The 24,479-nt window shown below is 36.7% G+C and overlaps 1 protein-coding gene across 1 annotated transcript in view; it reads left to right on the forward strand.

Annotated features, from left to right (window-relative positions):
* The window catches only part of pde11a (phosphodiesterase 11a), a 55,779-nt gene that overhangs the window by 23,759 nt on the left and 7,541 nt on the right, over positions 1-24,479 (forward strand). The window contains exons 6-19 of the mRNA XM_052564653.1: positions 6,820-6,952; positions 7,617-7,692; positions 11,031-11,098; positions 13,381-13,473; positions 15,567-15,617; positions 17,142-17,288; positions 17,573-17,680; positions 18,538-18,647; positions 18,779-18,869; positions 20,782-20,882; positions 21,136-21,213; positions 21,298-21,361; positions 21,611-21,685; positions 22,646-22,729. Of these exons, the coding sequence (XP_052420613.1) occupies positions 6,820-6,952; positions 7,617-7,692; positions 11,031-11,098; positions 13,381-13,473; positions 15,567-15,617; positions 17,142-17,288; positions 17,573-17,680; positions 18,538-18,647; positions 18,779-18,869; positions 20,782-20,882; positions 21,136-21,213; positions 21,298-21,361; positions 21,611-21,685; positions 22,646-22,729 (1,279 nt within the window). The remainder of the gene's footprint in view (positions 1-6,819; positions 6,953-7,616; positions 7,693-11,030; positions 11,099-13,380; positions 13,474-15,566; positions 15,618-17,141; positions 17,289-17,572; positions 17,681-18,537; positions 18,648-18,778; positions 18,870-20,781; positions 20,883-21,135; positions 21,214-21,297; positions 21,362-21,610; positions 21,686-22,645; positions 22,730-24,479) is intronic.

A 24,479-nucleotide genomic window follows, 5' to 3' on the forward strand; every position in this document is an offset into this window, starting at 1 on the left:
TTTGCTTGTGGCGTGTGTGTGTGTCTGTGTGTGTTTGTGATTCTCTGTGTTTAAGCATTTTTAAAGGTGTCACATCCACAGCACTAAGTGCATCTCCATATTATGCAACCTACAGATATTTATAAAGCAGTAATTAGCTCATTAGAGGTTACAGTGTATTTTAATGTTCTGTGTAAGATGGCAATTTTTTTTCTGGATTTTGTGAACTACTGTGTGTTGGATTTTATAGTAGTGTTTTGGAGTTGTAGGCGGTAACTTGTGTATAGTTGGTTGAAGAAGACTATTTGTGTATATAGTATAATTGTGTTGCAATCAGTGTTTACACTGGATTTCCAGTGTAGGTGGAATGTAAATTTTGAAAATTAAGTGCACTTAATAGTACTGAATGTGCATTTGTATTGTACTTTAAATCATAAAAGTATACATAATGTTATTTTAATAAATTACAATGCCACTTACTGTTAGTCTACTTAAAGGTAGAACTCTTTCCTGACATAACATTTAATGTTACACTTAAGTACACGTTTAAAAAGTGCATTTTCTAAAAATGTCAAAATAAAAGTTTGCTTTTTAACTAGGGATGTATCTGTGATGTTTGTGCTTGTGGTGCATTATGAGTTAATTTGTTTACAGTGTTAGTTGGTCCATAAAGTATAAGCTGCAAATCCTATGCATACCCAAGCCATTTGAGAGAATGAGTTTAGGCAATGACTAATTAATATTAAAATTACTATATATTCTCTTTTAATTTGAGGTGTAGCATAAGGCTCACATAATAAAATGTTGGGAATAAGTGTGAGACACAACTCTTAATATGTGTGTAAATGTGTTCAGTGCAGTGCTTTGTAGATTTTCAAAAAATGCTAATACACTTGTGTACAATGTGTTGGTGTTGTAGTTTATGCATACAGTGTTTTGAGGGGTTGTGATTTAAGGTCAGTGCTGTAGGGTCACGTGTGCAGTAGCTCAGGGTTATGATGTTGTAGTTTGTGTGTGTGGAGTATATTGCAGCAGTGCTGTAGGGTGTGCAGTAGGTCAGGGTTATTGTGTGATATCTGTTATCTGCAGCCCACACTCAGCCCTCCAATAAGTCCAGTATTCAGCACTAGTGGAGTCTCAAAGCCCTGAGCTCAGCTCTTAAAACAGCACACACCACAACAGATCTGCAAGCACACAGCCATTGAGGAACCCAGGATTAAGAGCAAACATGTTCCTTTGTGCAAGATAGGTCTGTTGTTCATGACTGTTTTGTGTCGCCAGTGACGATGAAGCACACAGGTTTGGAGATCTCAGTTGCCATATGGGAGCTTTCACACTACAATGTGTGTTCAGTCACACATATCATCTCATTCTCTGCACCTGTCTAATGTTCCAGCAGAGGTCTGTCTGGGGAGATCACACACCATCACCATCTGAACGCATGCATCGCTCAGCCCACCCTCACCATCTGAGCAACAAAACATTACATGCAGTCACTTTACTAAAGTGCTCTGGGATATTAAAACCACAAATAATTTTCAAAATCAGCTCTCTACTGTGAGTAAATCACATGCACATGCCCAAGTCATTTTGCACTAGGTGACATAATAATGTCTGTTGTTAGCCATTGGCTGATAAATTGCCAGTGTTAAGTTCAAAGCTTTTTTTCTTGTCAAAAAAACTGGTTTCATCTGGAATTATTCAGCTTGGAAGAACATTTTATATAGAGCTATGGAATCATATGATGTTTACAGATTTTTATCTATAGGTTCGACATGTTGTTTACTGATGTTAAGGTTATCAGCTTGCATAACCTGCTTTCTGGAACACATCCTTAGTGTTTTATGCATGATGGCACAGTGTTGTCCTCTCTTTTCTTCGTTAGTGCTGTTTAAAATGCCATGGCTGTCTAACCATTAGAGATATTTGACCTCCTTCATTGCTCTGTAAAGTAGACTATTCTGTGTAAGATTAAAATGGGCCAGATATGATTTGCGGTCTGCGCCAACATGCATCTATGATTTGCTCTGTGCTGTCCCGTCTCTGTAGCACTCGTATGTAAACTGTGCTGCTTCACCTGAACCAAAATCAGCTTTCACAGGCAAGCATTCACACCCTTGTGTAAAAGAAGTGTGCTAGAGACAGCACGGGTTAATTTGCACACTTTAACAGTGTTTATAGTTCCTAACAGGCTGCGTGACTTATGAACATCTGTATGAAGTTTTCCTATTGGTCACATTCTCGTTCCATAGATTATAGTATGTTTTCATTTCATTACAATTAACACAGTGGGCCCTATCATACAAATATGTAGTGTCCATAAAAATGAAAAACAGGTTCACTCCAGTGAACTGTAATCTGCGCTGCTGTGTTTTGTTGCAGAAAAAGCATTAATGATCCTTCCGTGTGTGTCGGCGAGAACGTTGCACAATCCAACACTTTTTTTATCTCAATTGGTAAAGCACTGCGCTGTCAAGCGCAAGGTTGGGGGTTCAAATCCCCGGGAACACGTGATAGGTAAAAATGTATAGCCTGAATGCACTGTAAGTCGCTTTAGATAAAAGTGTCTGCTAAATGCATAAATTTAAATTAAAATTATAAGAACCAAAGCAGAACTATCTAAAACAGTTTGGAGATTAAAATAATTGTGAAATAGGTAAAAAAAAAAATAATGTGTCTTGTTTTAAATAAAAAATAACAAAAAAACTGGATGACATTTAGTTCAAGCTAAAATTTAGTTTTAAAAATGGTTAAATAAATGTTCAGCAATATCTTCAAAAAAGATTTCTGAACTTTGGCAAATTTTTCTCTCAACAGAGATGAAACGTCAAGGAAATATTGTGAAATTTTGTACATTTTGTTATGTGGAAATGTTTAAATCTTATAGTGTTAACCCTTTGTTTGTGCCTTGCTCACCCTGTACATGTGAAATGCTTTTTACAAACAGTTTCCTGAATGAAAAAAGTGCAGTGTTCAAAGGGACAATAGAAATGAATGAACATGACCTACCTGAAACCGTTTTCGTAACATTTGAATTTTCTGGTGTATGCAATCTCATGTAGAATATAGTGTATTGAAGTGAGCAAGTAGAAGAACCGATTGCACCTTTTAATGACATTGCTCTGAGACCCTGACTGTTATTAGAAACTTGTGCGTGCCCGTCCTTCAAAACACACAACACACGCCTTAATTGCAATTCAGAAATCACACTAAGGATATTGCAGTTTGTAATTAATGTTGGTAGGCTATATCGTTGTGACAAAATAAACCCAAAACAGTGAGACAGCCCCTCACGGACGACTGCCGCACACAAACAAAAACCAAACACCAAATAAAGCCCAGGCCTGGTCCACTCTCGTCCTTCACTGTCGTCGCTCGTCTTTTGTATCTTTCCAATCTCCTCCGTGGGACTCGAGACCGGTGAGTGTCGCAGGTGTCACTCATTTCCAATCACTCCACCGGCCTCGCTCCATTCCCACAGCTCTCGACCCCGCCCCACTCGTCACATTTGCGCAGCCCTAGACTAAACTGTGTGAGTGTGTGTGTGTCATTGAAGCGCAAATTTAGCTGCAGCCAAGTGACTTTGTGCTACCCACCTTGTTCCATTCTGTGACCCACAGTTTGAAAACCCCTGCTTTAGACCATGCGCTTAGATCGTTAAAATAGGGCCTGGTGTCTGAAAAATGTATGCTATAAAGTCTACTTTTCACAGGTTTATTTACTTCAAAAATTCTAGTTTTCTATAGTAGACAACATCACTCAATTATCACTAAAGCAGTGGTTCCCAACATTTTTCAACTCGCGGCCCAAACAACCAAACACATATGTTTGTGCGTCCAACTGCAAAATTTTTTACTTGCCCCGCTATTGTTGGGTTAATAACTTAGTACTCAGAAGCTAGATTGTTAACTGTATTTATTGAATGAACTAGGGCTGTGCAATACGAACAAAACAAACAAACAAACAAAAAAATTTAACTTTTTTGCGATTTCGATTTTAATCACGATTTTGACACACACATATATGCTTTAGTTTTAAATGCATGCAGGATGAATTTGAAATATATTTCCAAAAGAAAACTAATTAGAGCTTTGTCAAAAAGTTGTAATGTCTCTTGAACAGACATAAGTCAAAATAATCGCTATAGTAAAGGTGTAACAAATTATATAGACTAATGGCAAAAAATATAAATGAATAAATAAATCCCGTGCCCAGGGACTTTCTTTTTCTTTTTGCCATGCATTGGTCATAGAGCTAATAGTACGTAGCAGTGCATCAAGTGTTGAAATAGATTTGCTATACATTATACAGGTTCACATGTACTCTGTTTGCAGTGTGTATACAGTATGTGTATGTGGTGCAGAAACAGCAGCGAGAGCGCGTTATTGTTATGTGAAAGCACATTAAAATAATGCGTGAGCATGAATCTCTCTGTTCGCATGCAGATTTCCTTTGCGCTCTCACAAAACCAGACGTGCTTGCTCAGATACACGCTGCTCTTGCCCGGAGAGAGTGTGCGCACTTAAAACGTGTCTACTCTCACTTAAACTGCGTCCTGTGCACTCATTACTCTCTCTATGCTCATGTGCTAGATATTAATTATTTTCGCACGTGTGCAGTGTGAACGCTCCGATCCATTTACATGGGCTTGGAAAAAAGGTGCATGTGTGAACCTGGAGTTACGTATGCATATGCCCAGTCTTTCCTGTTCTCGCGCTAGGCACGTTGCATACTGAATGGATCGGATAGCATACTGCGGGAGGTCAGGGCCGCGGAAAATCATGCTATAAAGTGATTTTGAAATTGCGCACGCTCAAATCGTGATTTTATTAAAATTTTGATTAATCACACAGCCCTAGAATGGACAGAAAATAGCGGCCCACAGGTTGAAAACCACTGCACTACAGGATTATACAAACACAAACTCGTAAAATATTGTTTAGAAACACAAGGTAATCAAATACAGACAAAAAAATTGTTACACTGCTTCAAAGCTTTGACATTATACAGCTTCAGTAATATATTGCAGGGGATTTTTTCAAACTTATGTGTGTTATTTAGTGATTTCATCCTCTGTGTTTGGTTCTCTAAAGGTACAGCCAGAGCCATTATGTAAGGATGATTTGTCCTCTGCTGCACTCTGAAACAGCTCGGGGCCAAACGGGAGAGAGACGCATCTCTGCTGCTCACTCATACGCACACAGATGCAACTCACAACAACACACATCTCGCGTGCTCATCTGCATTCCCGCACAACGCATTCACACGCTCCCATTCATCCCTCCGACTCCGACATTTCCTCCGACAGCAGCTCGCAGCGCCGTTAATCAAGTGTGATCTTCGGGGTGTGATAGAGAGTATGAGAGAAGATGTTTGATCAGACTCTCTCAGCCCAGAGCACAAGAGCCTGAAATGTACCACGTGAGAGAGATTAAAGAGAGAGAGGCTACATCAGGACTGGTTCTCCAGCTGCACGTGGGCGTTTATGAGAGTCGGAGCGTTAACTTCTCATTGCTTTTGCTGGCTCCATTGAGCCTTATTAAAATGCAGAGGAAAGTTCGTTAGCTGTAAATGACTGGAGAGGGAATGAGAGTGTGAACAGCAGCATGTGGACCTCAGCATCCGTCAGCTCTTTCAGGCTGAAGCGGCTGAGCGCTTTTCACACTTTGTTCGATCGCTTGGTTCTGAACTTGCATTTAATTTCACCTGCTTGTCTCCGCAGGTCTCTTTACACATTGTAATTTAGAATTGGATCTGTCACATAATTGAAGAAAACACACACAGTACTAGCAGCAGGTGATAACATTGAAGCCCAAATGAGATCTGCAGACATTTTCACTGATTTTTAGGAGAAATCTGGTTAATTGAATGGATACAAAGCATGGTAAAATTTGTTAAATGGAGCTAAACCCCTTGTGAAATTTTTTTTTTACTTTATTGTATTGAATGTGTGATTGTAGTGTATTTCATTTCGTAAAAATATTTTTTAAACTACTACTTAATTACTTAGAATAGTTAATAATAAAAATGAATGAAAACTTAGAGACACTTTCATGACTATATTTCTTTAGACAGTTCTCTTTGTAATGATATCAAATTTTCAGTTTACTTCAGAGTTTTAAATGATGTTTTAATCACCTTTTATTATTCTTTAAAAAAACTTGATTTGATGTGTTGACTAACATACAAAAGCAAATGTAAAGTATCGTTGACTTTAATGTGTTATTCTGAATTACATTTTAAGTGTATTTTACTAAATTGAAACTTCATCACATACAAATGCATAATTACACACATTTAAATAAAAGTACAATAGAAATGACATTAAAACCAAAAATGTCTGTCAGTAAATATGACTGTACAATGTAACCATATTTCAAAATTAATAGAATTATGAAATTATATATGAAGATGTACTTAATTCCTAATTAACACTCTAAAGTCTAGATAAATGCATTTGATATGTATATAAACTATGAAACACATTTGTTTAAGTGTAGTTAATATGCATTTAACCGTCCAAAGCCATTACCTTCAGTTTACAAAGTATGTTTTTGTAAAGTATATTATTTTCACAGTGCTTACTTATTTTAAAAGATTGCTGAAGTGTACTTATTTTCACAAGGTAACGCTATGCTTTCTCAGTAAATCAGACAGTTATCAATATCGTTTCATGTCCAAAGCACAAATGGTGCAAGACAAGCTGCACACAAGTTTAATACTGTGGGGTTAGATTTTAGATGTCATCTCTAAGCCAAAGTATGAGCAATAGTAATATTAAATATTGTTTTGGGTTTGTACATAGCAGCATGTGTCACTTACTCTTTGTCTTATTCACAGTTTCAAGGACAGCATGGAAAAATCATCCTATTCTGACTGGCTGATTAATAACAGCATTGCAGAGCTGGTCGCCTCCACTGGGCTTCCTGTGAATATCAGCGATGCCTACCAAGACCCACGCTTCGATGCTGAAGTAAGATCCCTAAACAGCAATAAATAAATGAATACAATTAGATAGATCAGTTAGTACAGTACATACATAGGCAAACAGTTTTATAAGTTCATGCATGTGAATTTTGTTGGTAATCTAACTCATGATCTTGCTAAAACCATGAACTGAAGGAAAGAGCACAAATAAATAAATAAATATATAAATGAATAAAACCAGACAGTTAGCAAATATGAATAAAATTGATTGTTTGGGTGTTGATTTTCACTTACTGCACCTTTAGAGGCTTACACTTTAATGCACTCTAATTAACATCATAACAGTCTTACCCAGAATTTTAACGTAATATAATATATTGTTGCAGTAATATACCATTTAACTTTATAATTGAGGGACTAGTTGAAATTGTATTCTGTGGTAATGGACAGCAGATGCTACAGAAAGAGTTTTTTTTTTTTTATTATTTAACCCAGAATCTTCCTTTAGAGAGCATGATTAAAGATGAGAGAGACTTCTGCTCTGCTTAAAACCTTGGACCTCTGTCGGCTCTTGTGCATCTTTAAAATGCCAGCAGCACAAGATTATATAACACTGTGTCTTCAGATGATTTCACATTTTTGCTCACTTCTACAAGTCAGATCATTTGGATTTTGATATGGTGACAAGTGTTTGTTTGTAATGTCTTCAGGCCGATCAGTTCTCTGGCTTCCATATTAGATCTGTCCTATGTGTCCCTATCTGGAACAGTAACCACCAAATCATAGGTAAGTTATCCAGAGTGCTGTTGGTTCACTACAGATAGTATGTACTGATGTTCCCTGCTCTGCTGTGTCGTATTGTGTTGTGTGCTAGAGTTAAGTGATGTGTGTGAGAGAATGGAAGACAAACATGTTTTTATAGGATAATGTCTGTTTAAATGTATATCTGTGTCACATCAGCATGTGTGTGTGTGTGTGTGTGTGTGCTTCTGCACAAGTGCACTGTGTGTGGGTGGATGTGTGTATGTGTGTGTGGGAGGACTCTTTCAGGGACAGAAAGTCATTATATGCACAAACAGTCAGTAGAAGCAGAAGTCAAGGATGTCTTCATTCAAAAGATTTCTCTCTCCCCTTCTCGCACTCTTTTTTTCTTCACTGCCATAGTTTCAGAACGAGGCTTCTTTTCTTTCAAATGATGTGTAAAGCCAGTGTAAACATTTCAGCACTATGAGGAGAGTAAAGATTTAATGCAGAAACCACACAATCCATAAATTAAAGATTGTATATCCATATAAATACTGTTGCTATTTTAAGTCCTTGGGTATGTTTGAAATTGTATTCAGCATAGTACTATTTTTGTAGTATGCAGTATATGCTACAAATGTTTGTATGGATTACATTGCCTAGATGCCTACAATAAACATGTGCACTACACAACCAAAGTGTACATGAAGTAATGTATAATAAAATAATAAATGATGAGAAGTGATATCAACCTGCTGCTTTGTAAGATTTCATCCTTTACACATTGTATAAAACATTATAAACATTATATAAAATTAATGAATAAAGATTTTTTTTTAATAGTATATATTTGATGGTGTTAAGCCACAACACCGGTTACGTCACTTGTCCATTGCGGCACCGACCCCCACTGTCGTTTTGATTTTTTATGGTAATAAAAATTATTTAGTTTAGTAAAAGAACGGGTACTACAGTTAAAAACAACGCGGCTGCACGCATATAATTTACATATTATGTCACCAATACAAACCAACCTGATTTATAATATTATTGTCTAAATATTATGATATCTAATCTATTACATTCATTGAAATAAATAAATAATTCTACTCCCCATAAATAAAACACCTGATGCTGTCGGGAGCTGAAAAATTTTGTGAGATTCAGCTCGAAAGGAGTAAAAGCACAAAGTTGGGAGTGTAAAGCATGTCATACTCTCCGCATGAGCAATCCGGACACGGACACGGCCAGCGCGGACGCAGACTTCTTCAATTTATACTTCCGAAAGTGCATGCTGATGATCTGCTCTGCAACAAACATGTGAACAAACAATTGCCCAGAATTATTGCACATATGACTGTCTTTATATTCTTTTATTGACGGATTGCACAGGTATGAGTAGCAATAAGCTTCTTCACACTGCCTGCACATGTGCAATTGTGCTTTTGAAGCCTACTGACCACGCACACTTGTCTGCGCGGTCATTAACCTGTTAACTGTCACTCACGTTATTGAAGATAGACATGAATGTGCATGATGCAAACCTAAATTTTTATTATTCTTGACTGAAAACATTTTGTAACATGATTTTGATGTACCATTTACATGGTAATGCAATGTCTGATTTTAAAATGGGTTTTAAAGGATGAATTTTGAGATTTTATGTTTTCAAGTGATATATAACTTCTGATGATTTCTAAAATGTGATAGAGAAAAAGGCAACGAGGAAGTCTTTTTTTTTAAACAAAGGTCAAAGCTCCTTTTGTAATGTAGATTTCTGAGGGTGCACTCTTGTCATAAATTAATCTATTACTTTTCCTACATAATTTTTAACAAAAAATATTGGTAAAATATATATTTGGGAGTCTTAGACCTTTCCAACGATATATAGTTTGTCAAGATTAGATTAGATTTGATTGTAATATAGTATAGTCAACGTAGGCGTCCCGTATACGGGACGGGGAGACATTTAACAGGTTAAAAATGGGAGACATGCGTTCGTCCTCTTAGAGCCTCCAGACACACTCTCCCATGACGATTTTTATGTCACGCCAACCTAGCGGTCCATAGCGGACTCGCGGACGAGGAAAGTTTAACAGAGGCTTTAAGATGCAGTCTTTAAGACGTGTACGGGAGCATGACCTGACGCGCGACATTGCAGAAAATGTGCGTTCACAAATGTAGCCTATGTTGATCCAAATATGGAAAGCACTTTCGAATTTAATAATATGAGGTTCTCTCCAGCGATGTTTTTCCACATTTCTTCAAGATTGTTACGTAGAATATGGGGTTTCTATTTGCCTGAACTTCTTAAAGTGAGCTGCGGGGCAAACCGAAAATCTCTCCTTCACTGATCCTGTGACTTTTTTTGTTTGTACGTGTTCAAAGTTCACATTTCTTTTTTTTTTCTCCCTTAAAAACAAATTTGTCCATTATGATGCTCAATTTTACCTTAACTTATGGCTGTTGATGATTATTTGAACTGAATTATGTCAAAGTGCCCTCTTATATGTGTTTGTTAAATGTAATGTAGGTCTCATGTCTGAAAATAATATATGAAAAACAAAATAATTTCACATAAAAACATTAGGATATAGCTTATATTTCATTAGTAGCAAAAATGTTTTAATTAACATTAAAAAAAATAATTTTAAAACTGAAGTTTTTTTATTTTTGTATTTTTTTTGTATTTTTTTTTTCAGCATATGGTGGGCCGCATCTGAATTTGTGACGGGCCTCATGCGGCCCGCGGGTTGAGGACTACTGGTTTAGAGCATTTATAATTGCCTAATGCTACTATTTCACATGCTGTTTTTAAAATAGCTGGGGGTGTTCTATATATAATATGCAGATGCAGTGAGCTGTGTAACTATATACTGAAATGATAACACCACATCCGGTTTAGTATTACTTGAAAAAAAAAATTCCCCTCAGTCAGACACATATCAGTTGGTTTTCAGGTGAACAGTCATCTTCAAATGATAAAATGTGTTGTAATTATAAGCAATGGTAGAGCCATATATATGCATGTACAAGCTGTCCAAAGCAAGCACCACAGTTCTGTTTGACTGTAATGAGATGGTGAAGATGGGGGGGGGGGGGGGGGGTGTTAGGGGTGTGAACTTGGGGAGGGTTTGCACTTAAAGGAACAATCATTCTAATTGCATACTAAAACACAGCACACTGTTTAATTAGCCATGTAGGGAGAGATAGAGAGGTTGGGGGTGGGGCGAGGTAGAGATTCTTCACTCCTGAATCCTTTATCAATGGCTGCAATGCATTGCTGCGCTTGAAAGGACCTGATTTGGGTCATGAAACACAGCATGCAATCTCACTGTCTTGTGTGTGTGTGTGTGTGTGTGTGTGTGTGTGTGTCGCAGGTGTGGCTCAGGTCTTGAACAGATTAGATGGAAAACCATTTGATGATGCAGATCAGAGGCTGTTTGAGGTATGGTATCTGTGAGATCTCTTAATAATTGCTTTGCTACCATCAAACATGATTTAAGCGAATTGTACTGCAGACCAAAACATTCACTTTAAAGAGGTCCATAAATATGCATACACCCACACATGCTATCTTCACAATTAGTTCTTTGCAAGGGTCTCTGAGTGATTTGAGAGAATTATCGGCTACTCTATTCTCCAAATGACCGTAGAAGTGGAACCATAAAGCTTGGCCTAGAAAGTATGCGTGTGAATCTCATTTTACTCAATATTATCTTATATAGAATAATATTGTAATATAATATTAATAATGATTATTATTAGGGATGTAAGAATATTATCGCTCTCAGATTCCATCAAACATATCTTAATTTATGTTCTGAAGATGAACGGAGGTCTTACGGGTTTGGATTGACACAAGGGTGAGTTAGTCATGAGAGAATTTTAAATTTTGGGTGAACTATCCCTTTAATGTTTGAAGCATACTATGCTTTCAACTTTGTGGGAACAGTTTCGAAAAGACCCTTTTCTATTCCAGCATGACTGAGTGCACAAAACCATGTCCATAAAGTCATGAGATTGGTGTGGAAAAACTTGACTGTCCCACACAGAGCACTGACCTCAACCCCATCAAACACCTCTCAAATGAACTGGAATGGAGATTGTGAGCCAGGTCTTCTGATCCAACATCAGTGCCTGTCCTAAAGATACTGAACCTAAAGGCATAGTCATATGCTCACAACCTGATTGGTCGGGTTTAATGACTATATTAGGGGTGTAACGGTACGCAAAAATCACGGTTCGGTACGTACCTCAGTTTTAAAGTCATGTTTCGGTTCATTTTTGGTACAGTAATGGAAAGAAATTCAAACATTAAACTGCAGTTGTTTAATACTATAAACTTTTTTAAAATACTTTTTAATAAAATATATATAAAATAAAAAAGAATAAGAAATAAAATACTGCTGCAAAGTTCTCCACTAAATTAAATACTCTCAGTCTCAAACCAATATGATATAATAAAATATAATGAAAAAATAAATAAATAACTATGATTACAGTGCAGCATTACCAACCCCAGCTTGTAGGCCTGCTCATATTTAAAAAATATACATATAACTTTTCAAAAATGTAAACTGCAGCATCAACAGTTTCAGTTTTTAGACCTGCTCAGATTTCGTTATAGCGCTGGACCGATCAGAATTAAGAGCAAAGGTCTGTTTAAATGCCGACAGGAGCTGCATTTGAATTAGTCATTTTTTTCCTAGTTGTAGTGATGTTCACACTCGCGTGATGTCTTTTGAAAACATTAGGCCAGTGACACACAAAATAGACAGTGGCAAAATAGACTATGTTTGACAGGTGCAATATTTGAAAATCGATAATTATTAATTTATTTTTTTAATTACATTTTATATCTGAATATATGTCAACCTATAGACTTTCAAACATCAAAGTGTCATGATTTTATATGTATTTGTGCACAAAATGACATATAAACATATTTTCTTATTCTATTTTGCCTGGAAACACTTCCAACGCGCCTGAGACACGCGTCTCACGCAGGCAGACTGCAAGCTCTAACCTGTTAACATGGGAGCCGAATTAAAAACAGACACGCTTGCGCCACGCATCCAGTGTGTCGCCGGCCTTCAGCTGCAGGATGGGATTTGCGCTGAACGCGGAGACTTCCATCACCTAATATGTTTGTTTGGAAAGACGACAATAAACCTACGTTCCGCATATAAAATATTGCATTCGGTACACACGTGCACCGTACCGAAAGCCCTGTACCGAAACGGTCCAGTACGAATACACGTACCGTTACACCCCTAACATATATTGACCAAACTTACTGAATACCCCAAACAATATGTGTGTTTAGCACTGTGCAGACTGATTGGTGTATGAAATGTATGAATGTATGTTGTGTAAGAATTTGAACCGCACCAGAGTTCCTCTTGTTTGGTGCGCACCAGGGTTCGAATGGCAGCAATCACAATTATTCAAATGAACCGGATTAAGAGCAATCGCACCATGAGTTTGTTTTAATTTAACCAAACATGACAAGTGTGAACACACCCTTAGTTACATTTTTGGTGGTTCTGTTGTGTGTTTTCCCCCATTTTTTTAGCATTTTCGTTTTAAGTGTCTTTAAAAACAAAATTCTTGCAAATCACTCTCAGATCTCTGAAACGAAGATTTAAAAACCCCTTTCAGAAGTTTAAATTGGTTTTTGAGGGCTTGCTGTATGTGTGACTCCGTGGTCTCTTTCTCTCTTTTTAGGCATTTGTGATATTCTGTGGATTGGGAATCAATAACACCATTATGTATGACCAAGTGAAGAAGTCCTGGGCCAAACAGTCCGTCGCTTTGGATGTATGTCTCTCTGAACACACACACACACACACACACACTTACAGACCATGATTGCTATGATGTTTCTAAAGTGGTGGTAAATTAGTTGGAGATTTTATAATTGGTGGGTTGTTAGATTAGAAACTTATGACTGGTGGAATATATTGACCTACTTCCTGTTAGAGGCAGAGCCGCAAGAGCTGTATTCACTCACTACTCAGAGTGGGTTTGACACTCAACCATTTCACCCATCAGCCATCTCTCTATTACATCTATCTATTAAAGGGATCCTATCACCATAAATGTAATATTCCTTGTGGTTTTGATATACAAGTTTAATATACTAAGTAGACAAACAATAATGTTAGCTACACAAATCTTCCAGTTCATCCACAAGATTTACTGAAACTAAGTTGTCACACCAAAAAACAGCCTGTTTAATTCAGTCAGTGGGTGGAAAATGATCAATTCAAACCAAATTATTACTGTGTTGGTGCAAGAAAACCTTACTGACATTATAAGCGGACTTAAAAAGCTATAAAAGAGCAGAATATGACCCCTTTAATCTAACAGTGAGACACAGAGGAATAAATCCTCACCTTCAAAGCATTCAATCAATTCACTTTCATCAAACAAAAATCGTCTGGGAACACAGATGATGGTGTGTTTACAGTCAAAACACTCTCTACAGTCAAAGCTGCTCTGTAGGGTTGTTGTTCTTGTTGTTGTTGTTGTTTTCTCACAAAGCCGTGGCTGACTGGCTTAAGTTAAATGGAAACCCTTTACATTTAAGTTAACACTGGTAGTTGCATTAACTAGCATTAACTACCAGTCATAATTTTTTTAACAATATTTATTTGTAAAATGTATAAATATTGTATTTTTTCATCTTTAACATTAGTACAACTATTCATTGTTAGCACGTCGTTTAAAAGGGTTACTCCACCTCAAAAAGCAAATTTTGGCAGTAATCACTTATGTCCCATGTCGATCCAAACCCGTAAAAGCTTCGTTTTTCTTCTTCAATTTAAGATATTTTGGATGAAAACCAGGAGGCTTGACACTGTACCATAGACTGCCAAGTAAAATACACTGTCAAGGTCCAGAAAAGTGTGAAAAGCATCGTCAGAATAGTCCATCTGCCATCAGTGGTTCAACTGTAACCAGAATACTTTTTGTATGTGAATAAAACAAAAATGACGACTTTATTCAACAATTCCTTTGTCAACAGTCTCCTCTGTGTCTCTCAACATCAGTGTAGCCCCATTTTGGAGAATATGAGCTGTACACTTACAGCAGTCAGTCGTGCTGCACAGATGCGCTGTTTTCTTTCAAAATGTACAGTACGTAGAAAACATATCCTTGTGTTGCGGCTGACACAGAAGAGCGTAAGCAGGCTGCGTTCAGCTCATATTCTCAAAAATGGTGCAGACACAGAGGAGTGGAATTGTTGAATAAAGTTGTTATTTTTGTTTTATTCACTTATAAAAGTTTTTCGGTGCTTCATAACGTTACGGTTGAACCACTGATGGCAGATGGACTATCCTGATGATGCTTTTCATACTTTTCTGGACCTTGACAGTGTAATTTAATTGGCAGTCTATGGGACAGTAACAAGCCTCCTGGTCTTCAACCAAAATATCTTAAATTATTTTCCGAAGTAGAATGAAGCTTTTATGGGTTTGGAACAACATGGGGGTAAGTGAGTCTCAGCTATCAATCAGAAGACATGTAGTGGATTGTGTACAACAGGTTTTTAAGCAAAGTTTTGATCATGTTGATTATTTAGAGGTCTATTATAAGGACACAAATGATATATTAGAAAATTCTGATTAGAAAGTTCATTTTTTAAATTCAGCTTTGGAAAAACAACACTCTGCTCAGTTTAGAAGGTCAGAAAGGTTTTTTTTTTTTATCATCCATTAACAATCAGAGAGCTGCAGTGTTGAGTTCTTGTAGTATCAGGGGTTTGGTCTAGTTCAGCCAGTTTGCTGGCTCTCTCTATCATCTCTATGATGTTATTCTAGTGTCATGTCTTTATTATAAACATAAAATATAGAAATGCATAAAATATGAACCTTTAAAGATAGATTTTATGTGTTTGTTTTCCATAGGTGCTGTCATATCACGCCACTTGCTCAAAGACTGAGGTGGATAAGTTTAAGGTAAACAGTAATGCGTCACTGAATCATACCCAATAGACTGTATTTTAAAGCGCTGTCTGACATTTCACTGCTGTTAGGTACAATATCAATAATGAAATGACCAAATTTATGATATATTAACCTCAGTATATCAGACTGTATCGTTTATGCAGAATGTATAATTCAGAGCAAAACTATTCAATATCTCATCAGTGTTTGTGCATTATTGATATAGACTCTGTGGAGTCTTGTTGAGGAAATGCCTAATTAATCATGGGTTCATTTTCTAGTGAAATGCTCATTTTTAACGTGTTAACTGGATTTTGCCAGGAGCTATTATAACATTTCATTGACAAGTACCAACATGTTTCCAAGAGTGAAGGAAAACCCATTGCTTAAAGCCAAATCCAGGAATATCACACTATGTGTATATATATATATATGTATATGTATGTGTGTGTGTGTGTGTAATGATATTTGAAGCTAAAATAAAATAAGAGGAATAATAAATTAAAATAAAAATTAGAAATGTTGCTCTGGCATTTAGCAACTAAACCTGAAATAAAAAATACAATGTAAGTAGACAAAAGCTAATAAAAATGACGATAGCACATGAAACTAAAATGACAAAAAAATTAAAATATAAAAATAACTCCATTTCAAAATATGAATAATACCATATAAATAAATATAATGGATACTAAATATTACTGTGTGTGTGTAGATCGTTTCTATATCTGCACTCAATTTCTAAAATCCTGCTGTTTATTTAAAAAAAGACATTCTCCATTTATTTAAATTTCTGTTTAAATGTGTTCTATCGATATTTATTTACAATAATTATATGTATTTGATCATCATACACTTTGGAACCATAAAATAAACACAAATATGCCTTTAAACATCCGTTTCATTGTCCTTTAGGAAACTTGGCTGTGTGAATAACAGTGCATTTTAGTTGTATGAAAGAGAGCAGCTTGGACATTCTGCTAAATCTTTCATTTTGAGTTTGATGGAAATAAAAAAATACAACTATGTGTTTGGAATACATATGAGCGTGAGTAAATTCATTTTTAGCTTATACGACATTGTTTCATGTGGATTGTCCCTGTAATAACTGGGTAAAAGCTTCCACTGCAGTGTAATGTGTCATGCTGGATGATGGAAACTGCAGCATGTTTTGGTTTCTTCTTCCTGTTCTTGTTGAGTAGCGGGTACGAATAATTATATTAATAAATATCTACAATTAGAATTTGTTAATGACGTCACAGCATAACACGCAGCTCCTCTTGCCGGCAGTCCCTCATTAGATCTGTGAATGTGTGTGTGTGAATCTATTTGTAGTGTCTCATTAGCACAACTCTGAGCTTCAGTCAGCATCAACACACAAATTACTGAAAATCCTGACGCTGGTTTCGTTCCATTCACAAAGCATCTGTTTTAAAGCACTCGAGTGCAAACTCTGTCCTTTCTGCGCGTGCACACACACACACACACACACACAAACTCTCTCTCTCTCTCTCTCTCTATTGTTCTCTTCCTCAGGCAGCAAACATCCCTCTGGTGTGTGAACTGGGCATTGATAAACTATCGTTTGATGACTTCTCTCTGGATGTGGATGCCATGGTCACTGCAGCTCTGCGGATGTTTATGGAGCTGGGGATGGTGCAGAAATTCAAAATAGACTACGAGGTTCACACATGTTTGCATTTCTTTAACTCAGCAATATCACACAAGCAAGAGTGCTGTTGTATTGAATATCAGTATGGCAGAGATTTGACCGTAAGCCTGTATTCATTTATAAAAGTAAAATGTGATGAAACTTCATATTGAATATAGAATGATTTGGACGGTCATTTCTTATATATTTGTGACCGTGTTTTTCAGCACTCTAGACCAATGAGATTAGAAGACAGGGACTACCTTAGTTTCTTTTGGTTGTATCGTAACACTACATCTCTTGTTTCTCCTTCTAGACACTTTGTCGATGGCTGTTGACCGTGAGGAAGAACTATCGCATGGTTCTGTATCATAACTGGAGACATGCATTCAACGTTTGCCAGTGCATGTTTTCCATGCTGACGGTGAGTGACCTACTCTCTGTGTGAGGAATGGGTTTGATTACTTTAATAAATCATAACTAAACCCAGTAGCTGAATGACATCTTTTGACATTTAGAATTGTATACTGTAAACTGTAGATGATAATAAATATAATAATATCGTCTGATTCACATACACTTGCACTCATAAGTTTAGGGGTCAGAATATTTATTTTTAATTCATACTTTTATTCTGCAAGGATGCATTAAATTGATCAACACTAACAGTAAATGCATGTATAATGTTATAAAAGATTTGTTTCAAATAAATGCTGTTCTTTTAAACTTTCCATTCAGAATCCTAAAAAAACTAAGCATAGCTTATGAAAAAATATGAACTTGAATATGTTTTGGTCAGCAGCTTAAATAATACAAATTGTGCCTGTGTCCAAATATATATGGACCTGACTGTATATAAAAGTACAAAATAGATCTTTAAAATGTAGTAATATTTCTCAACATGAACTGTTTTAACCATATTTATAAATCAAATGAATGCAGGCTATTCCAGAGCGCTTGTTCTGGTATGAATGTAAATAAATGCTTTATTTTAATTTGCTCGTCACATTATCAGTAAAAGTTGATATTGAAAACCCCTGATTATTAATTGGTTCAATTAAAACGATATTCCTCTTAAATTGTTAATTGCTGCTGGTCACTTATTGTTTGTAGATTGTAGTGTAGCATACTCTTAAAAAAAACACACAAAACTTCAATGCAGTTTCTCAGACATTGATACTATTATTGTTATTATTATTATTATGTGTGTTCCTCCACCTCTGTTTTTGTACATTTATCACAGAGGTGTGACATTTTATGTTGATGTGTGTTCATTTGCAGACGGCCGGCTTCCAGGAGACTCTGACTGAGATGGAGATTCTGGCTCTGATAGTGGGCTGCATCTGCCATGATCTGGACCACAGAGGAACCAACAACGCTTTCCAGGCCAAGTGAGACTCAACCGCTAGTGCAACACTAGACTCACGTCTGGCGTCTTTTGAAGCGTGCAGCGTTTAATGAAGCTGAATGCTGGGTGTCTTCTCTTTGCACATGAACTGAATGACATCCGTGTCTTCCTCAGGACGGGATCAGCTCTCTCTCTTCTTTATGGGACATCAGCCACGCTAGAGCACCATCATTTCAACCATGCTGTTATGATCCTGCAGAGCGAGGTGAACTCAAAAGTTCATTACTTATAAATGATTATCTGTGCACACACAGGCACATTTGTAAATTGTTGGGGCTTTCCATTGAATTCTATGACTTTTATACTGACCAAACTATATCTCCTCTATATATATATATATATAACCAAACAACAACAATCCAATCAATTGTCATGGACAAAATGAGTCATGTCCTGCACTTTTTTTCTCATTCTAGAAGCTGTTTTCTTAAAGTAAGTTACAATTGAGAAGAAAAGATGGCCTTCATTTTGGTTTCAAATTGTTAACAATTAATTATTTGTAATAATAATAATAATACATTTTATTTATAATTTTCTAGAACCCAAAGCGCTACAGACAAATACAATTCAAAAACTACAATAAATGCAATACAAAGTAAAAAAAAGTATAAATCAATTCATTATAGTACAACATAGTAGAATATTACTGATAGTCCATAAAAGCAATTTTAAAAAGATGAGTTTTCAACAGCTTCTTAAAACTGGCTATTGTGTGAGCTTCTCTAACAGCAATGGGGACAGTTTAGGTTACAAATAAATGAGAACCTAACTAGAACTTTTATTAGAACTTTATATTTTTTTAGAACTATTATACAAATCAGTTTACTTGAAGGGTTTACAATTCCATAATACAACAAGTATTTATTTACAAGAAATACTGTAGTACCAACAGTTTACAATGAGGGTTAGGGTTAGGGTTGAACATTGAGAAAATAGGCCATACATCCATCTATCATCACTTCTATTCTTGAACTCCAACTACAATCCTGCGAAAAATTGACAGTTTATAAGATTCTTTAACTTAAGCCATAATACAAGTCAGTATAACGTAATAAAACAAGCACAAATCAGCTTAATTATACAAAGACTCAGTTTACAATCATTTTCATTCTACAACCACGATACAGTTTACAAGAAAGTGCATTGCAGGGAATTTAGCATTTATGATCAATTTCAAACACCATTAAGAACAATGAAGTGAGCACATCATAGAAATCAGAGATAAAATAGGTATAAATGAATGCTTGTATTGGGAAGACTTTTACACTTTCACTTCATATACTCCGCTACACTGAAACCAATGCCATACAAGAGATCCTTGTGGCCACAGTAAATGAGATAACAAGGGGGAAAAGAGCGGGGTGAATAAATCACACCCGGTGGTAACTGACAGATGTTGACTGTGAATAATTGCTTTCTACAGATACAGCGTGTTTATCTGTGTCACTGTCATTTGCATACAAATGAGCTTCGGTCATCATTTACTCAGAGAACGAACGCGTTCACCGACCAGCAGACAGACAAGTATTAATTAAGTTGGTCCTTAATGAAATGGGAACGGTTGCTCTGCTCTTTAATCTGTTAGATTGCAGTAACTGAAAAGCAGACGTTTACTAGAGAGAAATCCTTTTGAACAAGCTTAAATGATGCTGAATTGCTGGAAATAATTCAGTTAAGGTGAAAAATATGTAAAATATATGTCAAACATGAGTAAATGGAAATGTGTGTATGTGTGCGTTTTAAAGAAATGTCTTTGCTTTTCTTAAGGCAGCACAAGGACTTGCTGTCTAAACTTCACACACATTTTTATGTGTGTGTTTAAATATCAGTTTATTTTAATCAGGCGCTCTGATGTAAGCATGTGTGGGTGGCTTGAATTCAGAGTTACATGTAAAGTAATGGTTATGTATTCATACACAAACCCACTTTATATGGAAATTCATCCTGAAAAGTACCTGTATCTGTAAGATAAAAATACATGGACACACCATCAGCGCAGATATATGTTCTCAAACATCTTCAGAGTGGACTCTTTGCAGGGCAGAACCATATTTAACGACACCTAAATGAATGAAAATATTTCTGTTTAACAGTTGTCATTTTTTCTTGGTCTCTAGGGTCACAATATCTTCTCTAATCTGTCGTCACATGAGTATGGAGAACTCATGCAGCTCCTGAAACAATCCATCCTGGCCACAGACCTGACGCTCTACTTCCAGTGAGTACTGAAATAATCTGTCGATGCCACATCAGTTCACTAGGAACATGCACTCTGTATATTACCCAGACGTGCACAAATGAGCTGTGTAAGTATTGTTTGTAGTGTTCTTAGGTAGTAATAATTAGTGCACGTGTGTGAATGTTGCCCTGCTTCACACTGATGTCGGAGGCAGATGTGAGATGTGACCCTGTGCTGCTGCCGTGTGGCTGCTCTGTGAACTGCACAGTGCTCACTGAGTTTTCATCCGCAGGAACAGGAACTCCTTCTTTGAGCTGGTGAATAAAGGCGAATACAACTGGAACGTGAAGGAACACAGAGACATGTGCAGGTCAGTTACATGTGAACATGCCTGCACAAACACACCAAATACTTTCACATTTCTGATTGGAAATCGTTTCTGAACATCTCTCAGGTCGATGTTGATGACAGCGTGTGATCTGGGTGCTGTCACGAAACCCTGGGAGATATCACGCAAGGTAGATGCTCTTACCCACAATACACCACTGATGAGTACGCAAATTAATATCACTGGGATGGGAAGAAAGGGAAAAGCTGAAGTGAAATAAAAGATGTTCAAGTTTCAAGTTAAAATACAAAAAATTACTCAAATTAAAAAAAAGAAAATGACAAAGCCACATGCAATTATGTGAAAGAAAACTAAAAATACGAAATAAAACATGAATAAGACTACTGACCCTCGCTGTTAACGTGTGTCTTTCTAACAGGTCGCAGAGCTGGTGACGAGTGAGTTTTTCGAGCAGGGAGACAGAGAGCGATCAGAACTGAAACTGACTCCCTCGGTGAGGTTAACACTTGAACATTACCTGATCACATCAGGATCACCTGCCTCTTTATAGAAGGAATGCATTTTTGTTAAGTTGTAAAATGCCTACATTTATGCAAAAGTGTATTGCGTGTTTACATGGCCATGACAGATTTTGACAGAACTTTACAATTGGTTTGCTCTGACATGATCCAGTTATATTAATATTGCATGAAACTGAAGTGTGCCCACACTCATCCAATTTTAAAAGGGAAATAGCTAGCTCTTTTCCCAGTATATTTCCCATTGGCCTGGATTGTGAGGCAGAAGGTAACATTAGGAAGTCTCGGGACGCCACAGCTTTGAAGCTCTCTGTAGAGACGCTCGCCTCAGGTTAAAAGTCTTTTTCTCAGAGTGTGTGGGTGTTAGGATGATATATTCAAACACGGACCCTCTATCTCTGTGCTACAGCCCGCACTGCCACACACACACACACACACACACATCTGTGAAGAGAAATAAAAGAGCACAGGCATTATCAGCCACAACAGACAAGTGAATTAAATTAATAGCTTTGAAGGCAAATATTAATCAGACAACAAACTACGACCATTGAATTACATCTGTGGGTGGACATGGGTGAACAAAATAAAAAAAAACACATGAAAAGGGTTAATTCAAGAGGGTCTGTGTCTCTCTCTGTTTTGCACTTTTATATCTCTTTATACACTGAACAAAATTATAAATGCAACCCTTTTGTTTTTGCCCCCATTTTTCATGAGCTGAACTCAAAGATCTGAGACTTTTTCTATGTACACAAAAGGCCTAATCCTCTCAAAAATTTCTCACAAATCTGTCTAAATCTGTGTTCGTGAGCACTTCTCCTTTGCCGAGATAATACATCCACTTCACAGGTGTGGCATATCAGGATGCTGATTAGACAGCATGATTATTGCACAGGTGTGCCACTAAACTATAGTTTGTGTGTGTGTAATAGGCAATTTTTGACCGAAACCGCAAAGATGAGCTACCAGGTCTACAGCTGGAGTGGATTGATGGAATCTGTGCGCCGCTGTACGAGGTAATGCATCATCAATACATAATAATGTGACTAAAATCTTGCACAGAGAACAGTCAAAGAGGGATGTTACCCAATCCATAAAAAAACTTTATAAATATTACTTAAAGCTTGAATTGCCCTTTTTTACCACACTAGAAACACCAAATGAAATTGCTAAAAGACATTTTCAGAGATATGTGATGATTTCACAGAAAAAAATACACATTTACCACAACCTGGAGGAGAATATTATTACAATTAAACTAAAGAGCGTCTCACTTGCTAAACAAGTCTGAACTATCAGTCAGACGACAATAGGCAAGTAGTACAGTAGATTGATTTAAAGGCCTGTGTGTATGATACAGTAGGATACAGGGTTAAGAGATAATCACAAAGTTCCCTCAGACCTTCCCTCTCTCTCCTTCTCCTGCCTGTATGAACAGAAATATCAGTCTAGCTGGCCAGATCTCAGAGACAGGCAAAATGTGATGTCATGCACGCTCAGTATGCTTTAATTCCTCTATTAGCCGTCATCCTCGAAGAAAGGCAGAGATGAGAACGTTTCATAATGTTGTGAATGAACACCAGATCTGTAGTTTCTGAAGAGAATTGACCTCTGCTGGAAGGTCAGGGTGTTGCATCGTGTGGTGTTGTGTAATGCAGTTGCTAGGGTATTCTGGCTGGTTGCTATGCCATTGGTTTGCTACAGCAGGTGGTTGCTAGGGTACTTGTCCACACCAGTGTCTCTGAAGAGAAGAAATTCTCTTTTTTTATTCAGTTTTTATTTCAAGCGGGTTTTGAGAGCTTGGTTTAAAATCACCTGCACGTATGAATTCAATGGAAAGCTGAAAGCTGATTTCTTCATAGTTTTTGCCATCCTGAGTGTGTGTGTGTGTGTGTGTGTGTGTGAGTGTGTGTGTGTTTAAAGAATCCTACCAGTCACACACACTGCGGGAAAGCAGGAAATGTGTGGGAGTGTTTTTGCCTTGACCCTCCTCTCTCTCTCTCTCTCTCTCTCGCTCTCTCTCTCTCATTTTGAACTTCTTCACTATTGCTCTGTCAAGCTCAAGGTCATAACTATGTCTTGGAAATTAGATGGGGATGATCTTTTTATTTAAAGGATTAAAAGAGATGCAATAATAAAACAATTATAACAGTAAAAAAAATCACTCAGGATTCTTTATTTGGAAAATAATTTCAAATATGCACACATTTACTCTTATTTGTATGACTAATATGTCAAAAGCACAAAATGTTTCTTGTCTCATCATGTTCAATTAAATTATAAATTTTAATTATAGCATATTTTCTAAATTAGCAGTTTGCAGCACTGGGCATTACTGTGACTGGTTATCATTTGTGTAGTAAAACAGTCAGATATTAAATGTCAAGCAACTTGCATCTTAGTGAAAGGTTAAAACTGAAGTTTTGCATTGGAATTCGCTCTCGTCTTGTCTGAACCTCCTTTTTGATGAACCTCTCAATGATTTGGACGTTACGAGTGCTGATGGACCACTGAGGCAAAACAGACATAAAATGGCGAGTTTAAAACAGGGGTATCCTTTACCAAAAAGTAGAAAACTTCAAGTTTATGTTATAAAGTATACTTAAGTAAATTTTTAAGTATACTTCATGTAGCATGTATACAAATATCAGTGTTCTTGTAAATGTACTGTTTCACTACTCCTTGGGACTAAATTGGCCCACTTTCTAGTTTATGAAAGTATACTTTTAAGTGTACTTTAAGTATAACATTAGCAGACTTTGAGTA

Source organism: Carassius gibelio, chromosome B9 (assembly GCF_023724105.1).
Source record: "Carassius gibelio isolate Cgi1373 ecotype wild population from Czech Republic chromosome B9, carGib1.2-hapl.c, whole genome shotgun sequence".
Lineage (NCBI taxonomy): Eukaryota > Metazoa > Chordata > Actinopteri > Cypriniformes > Cyprinidae > Carassius > Carassius gibelio.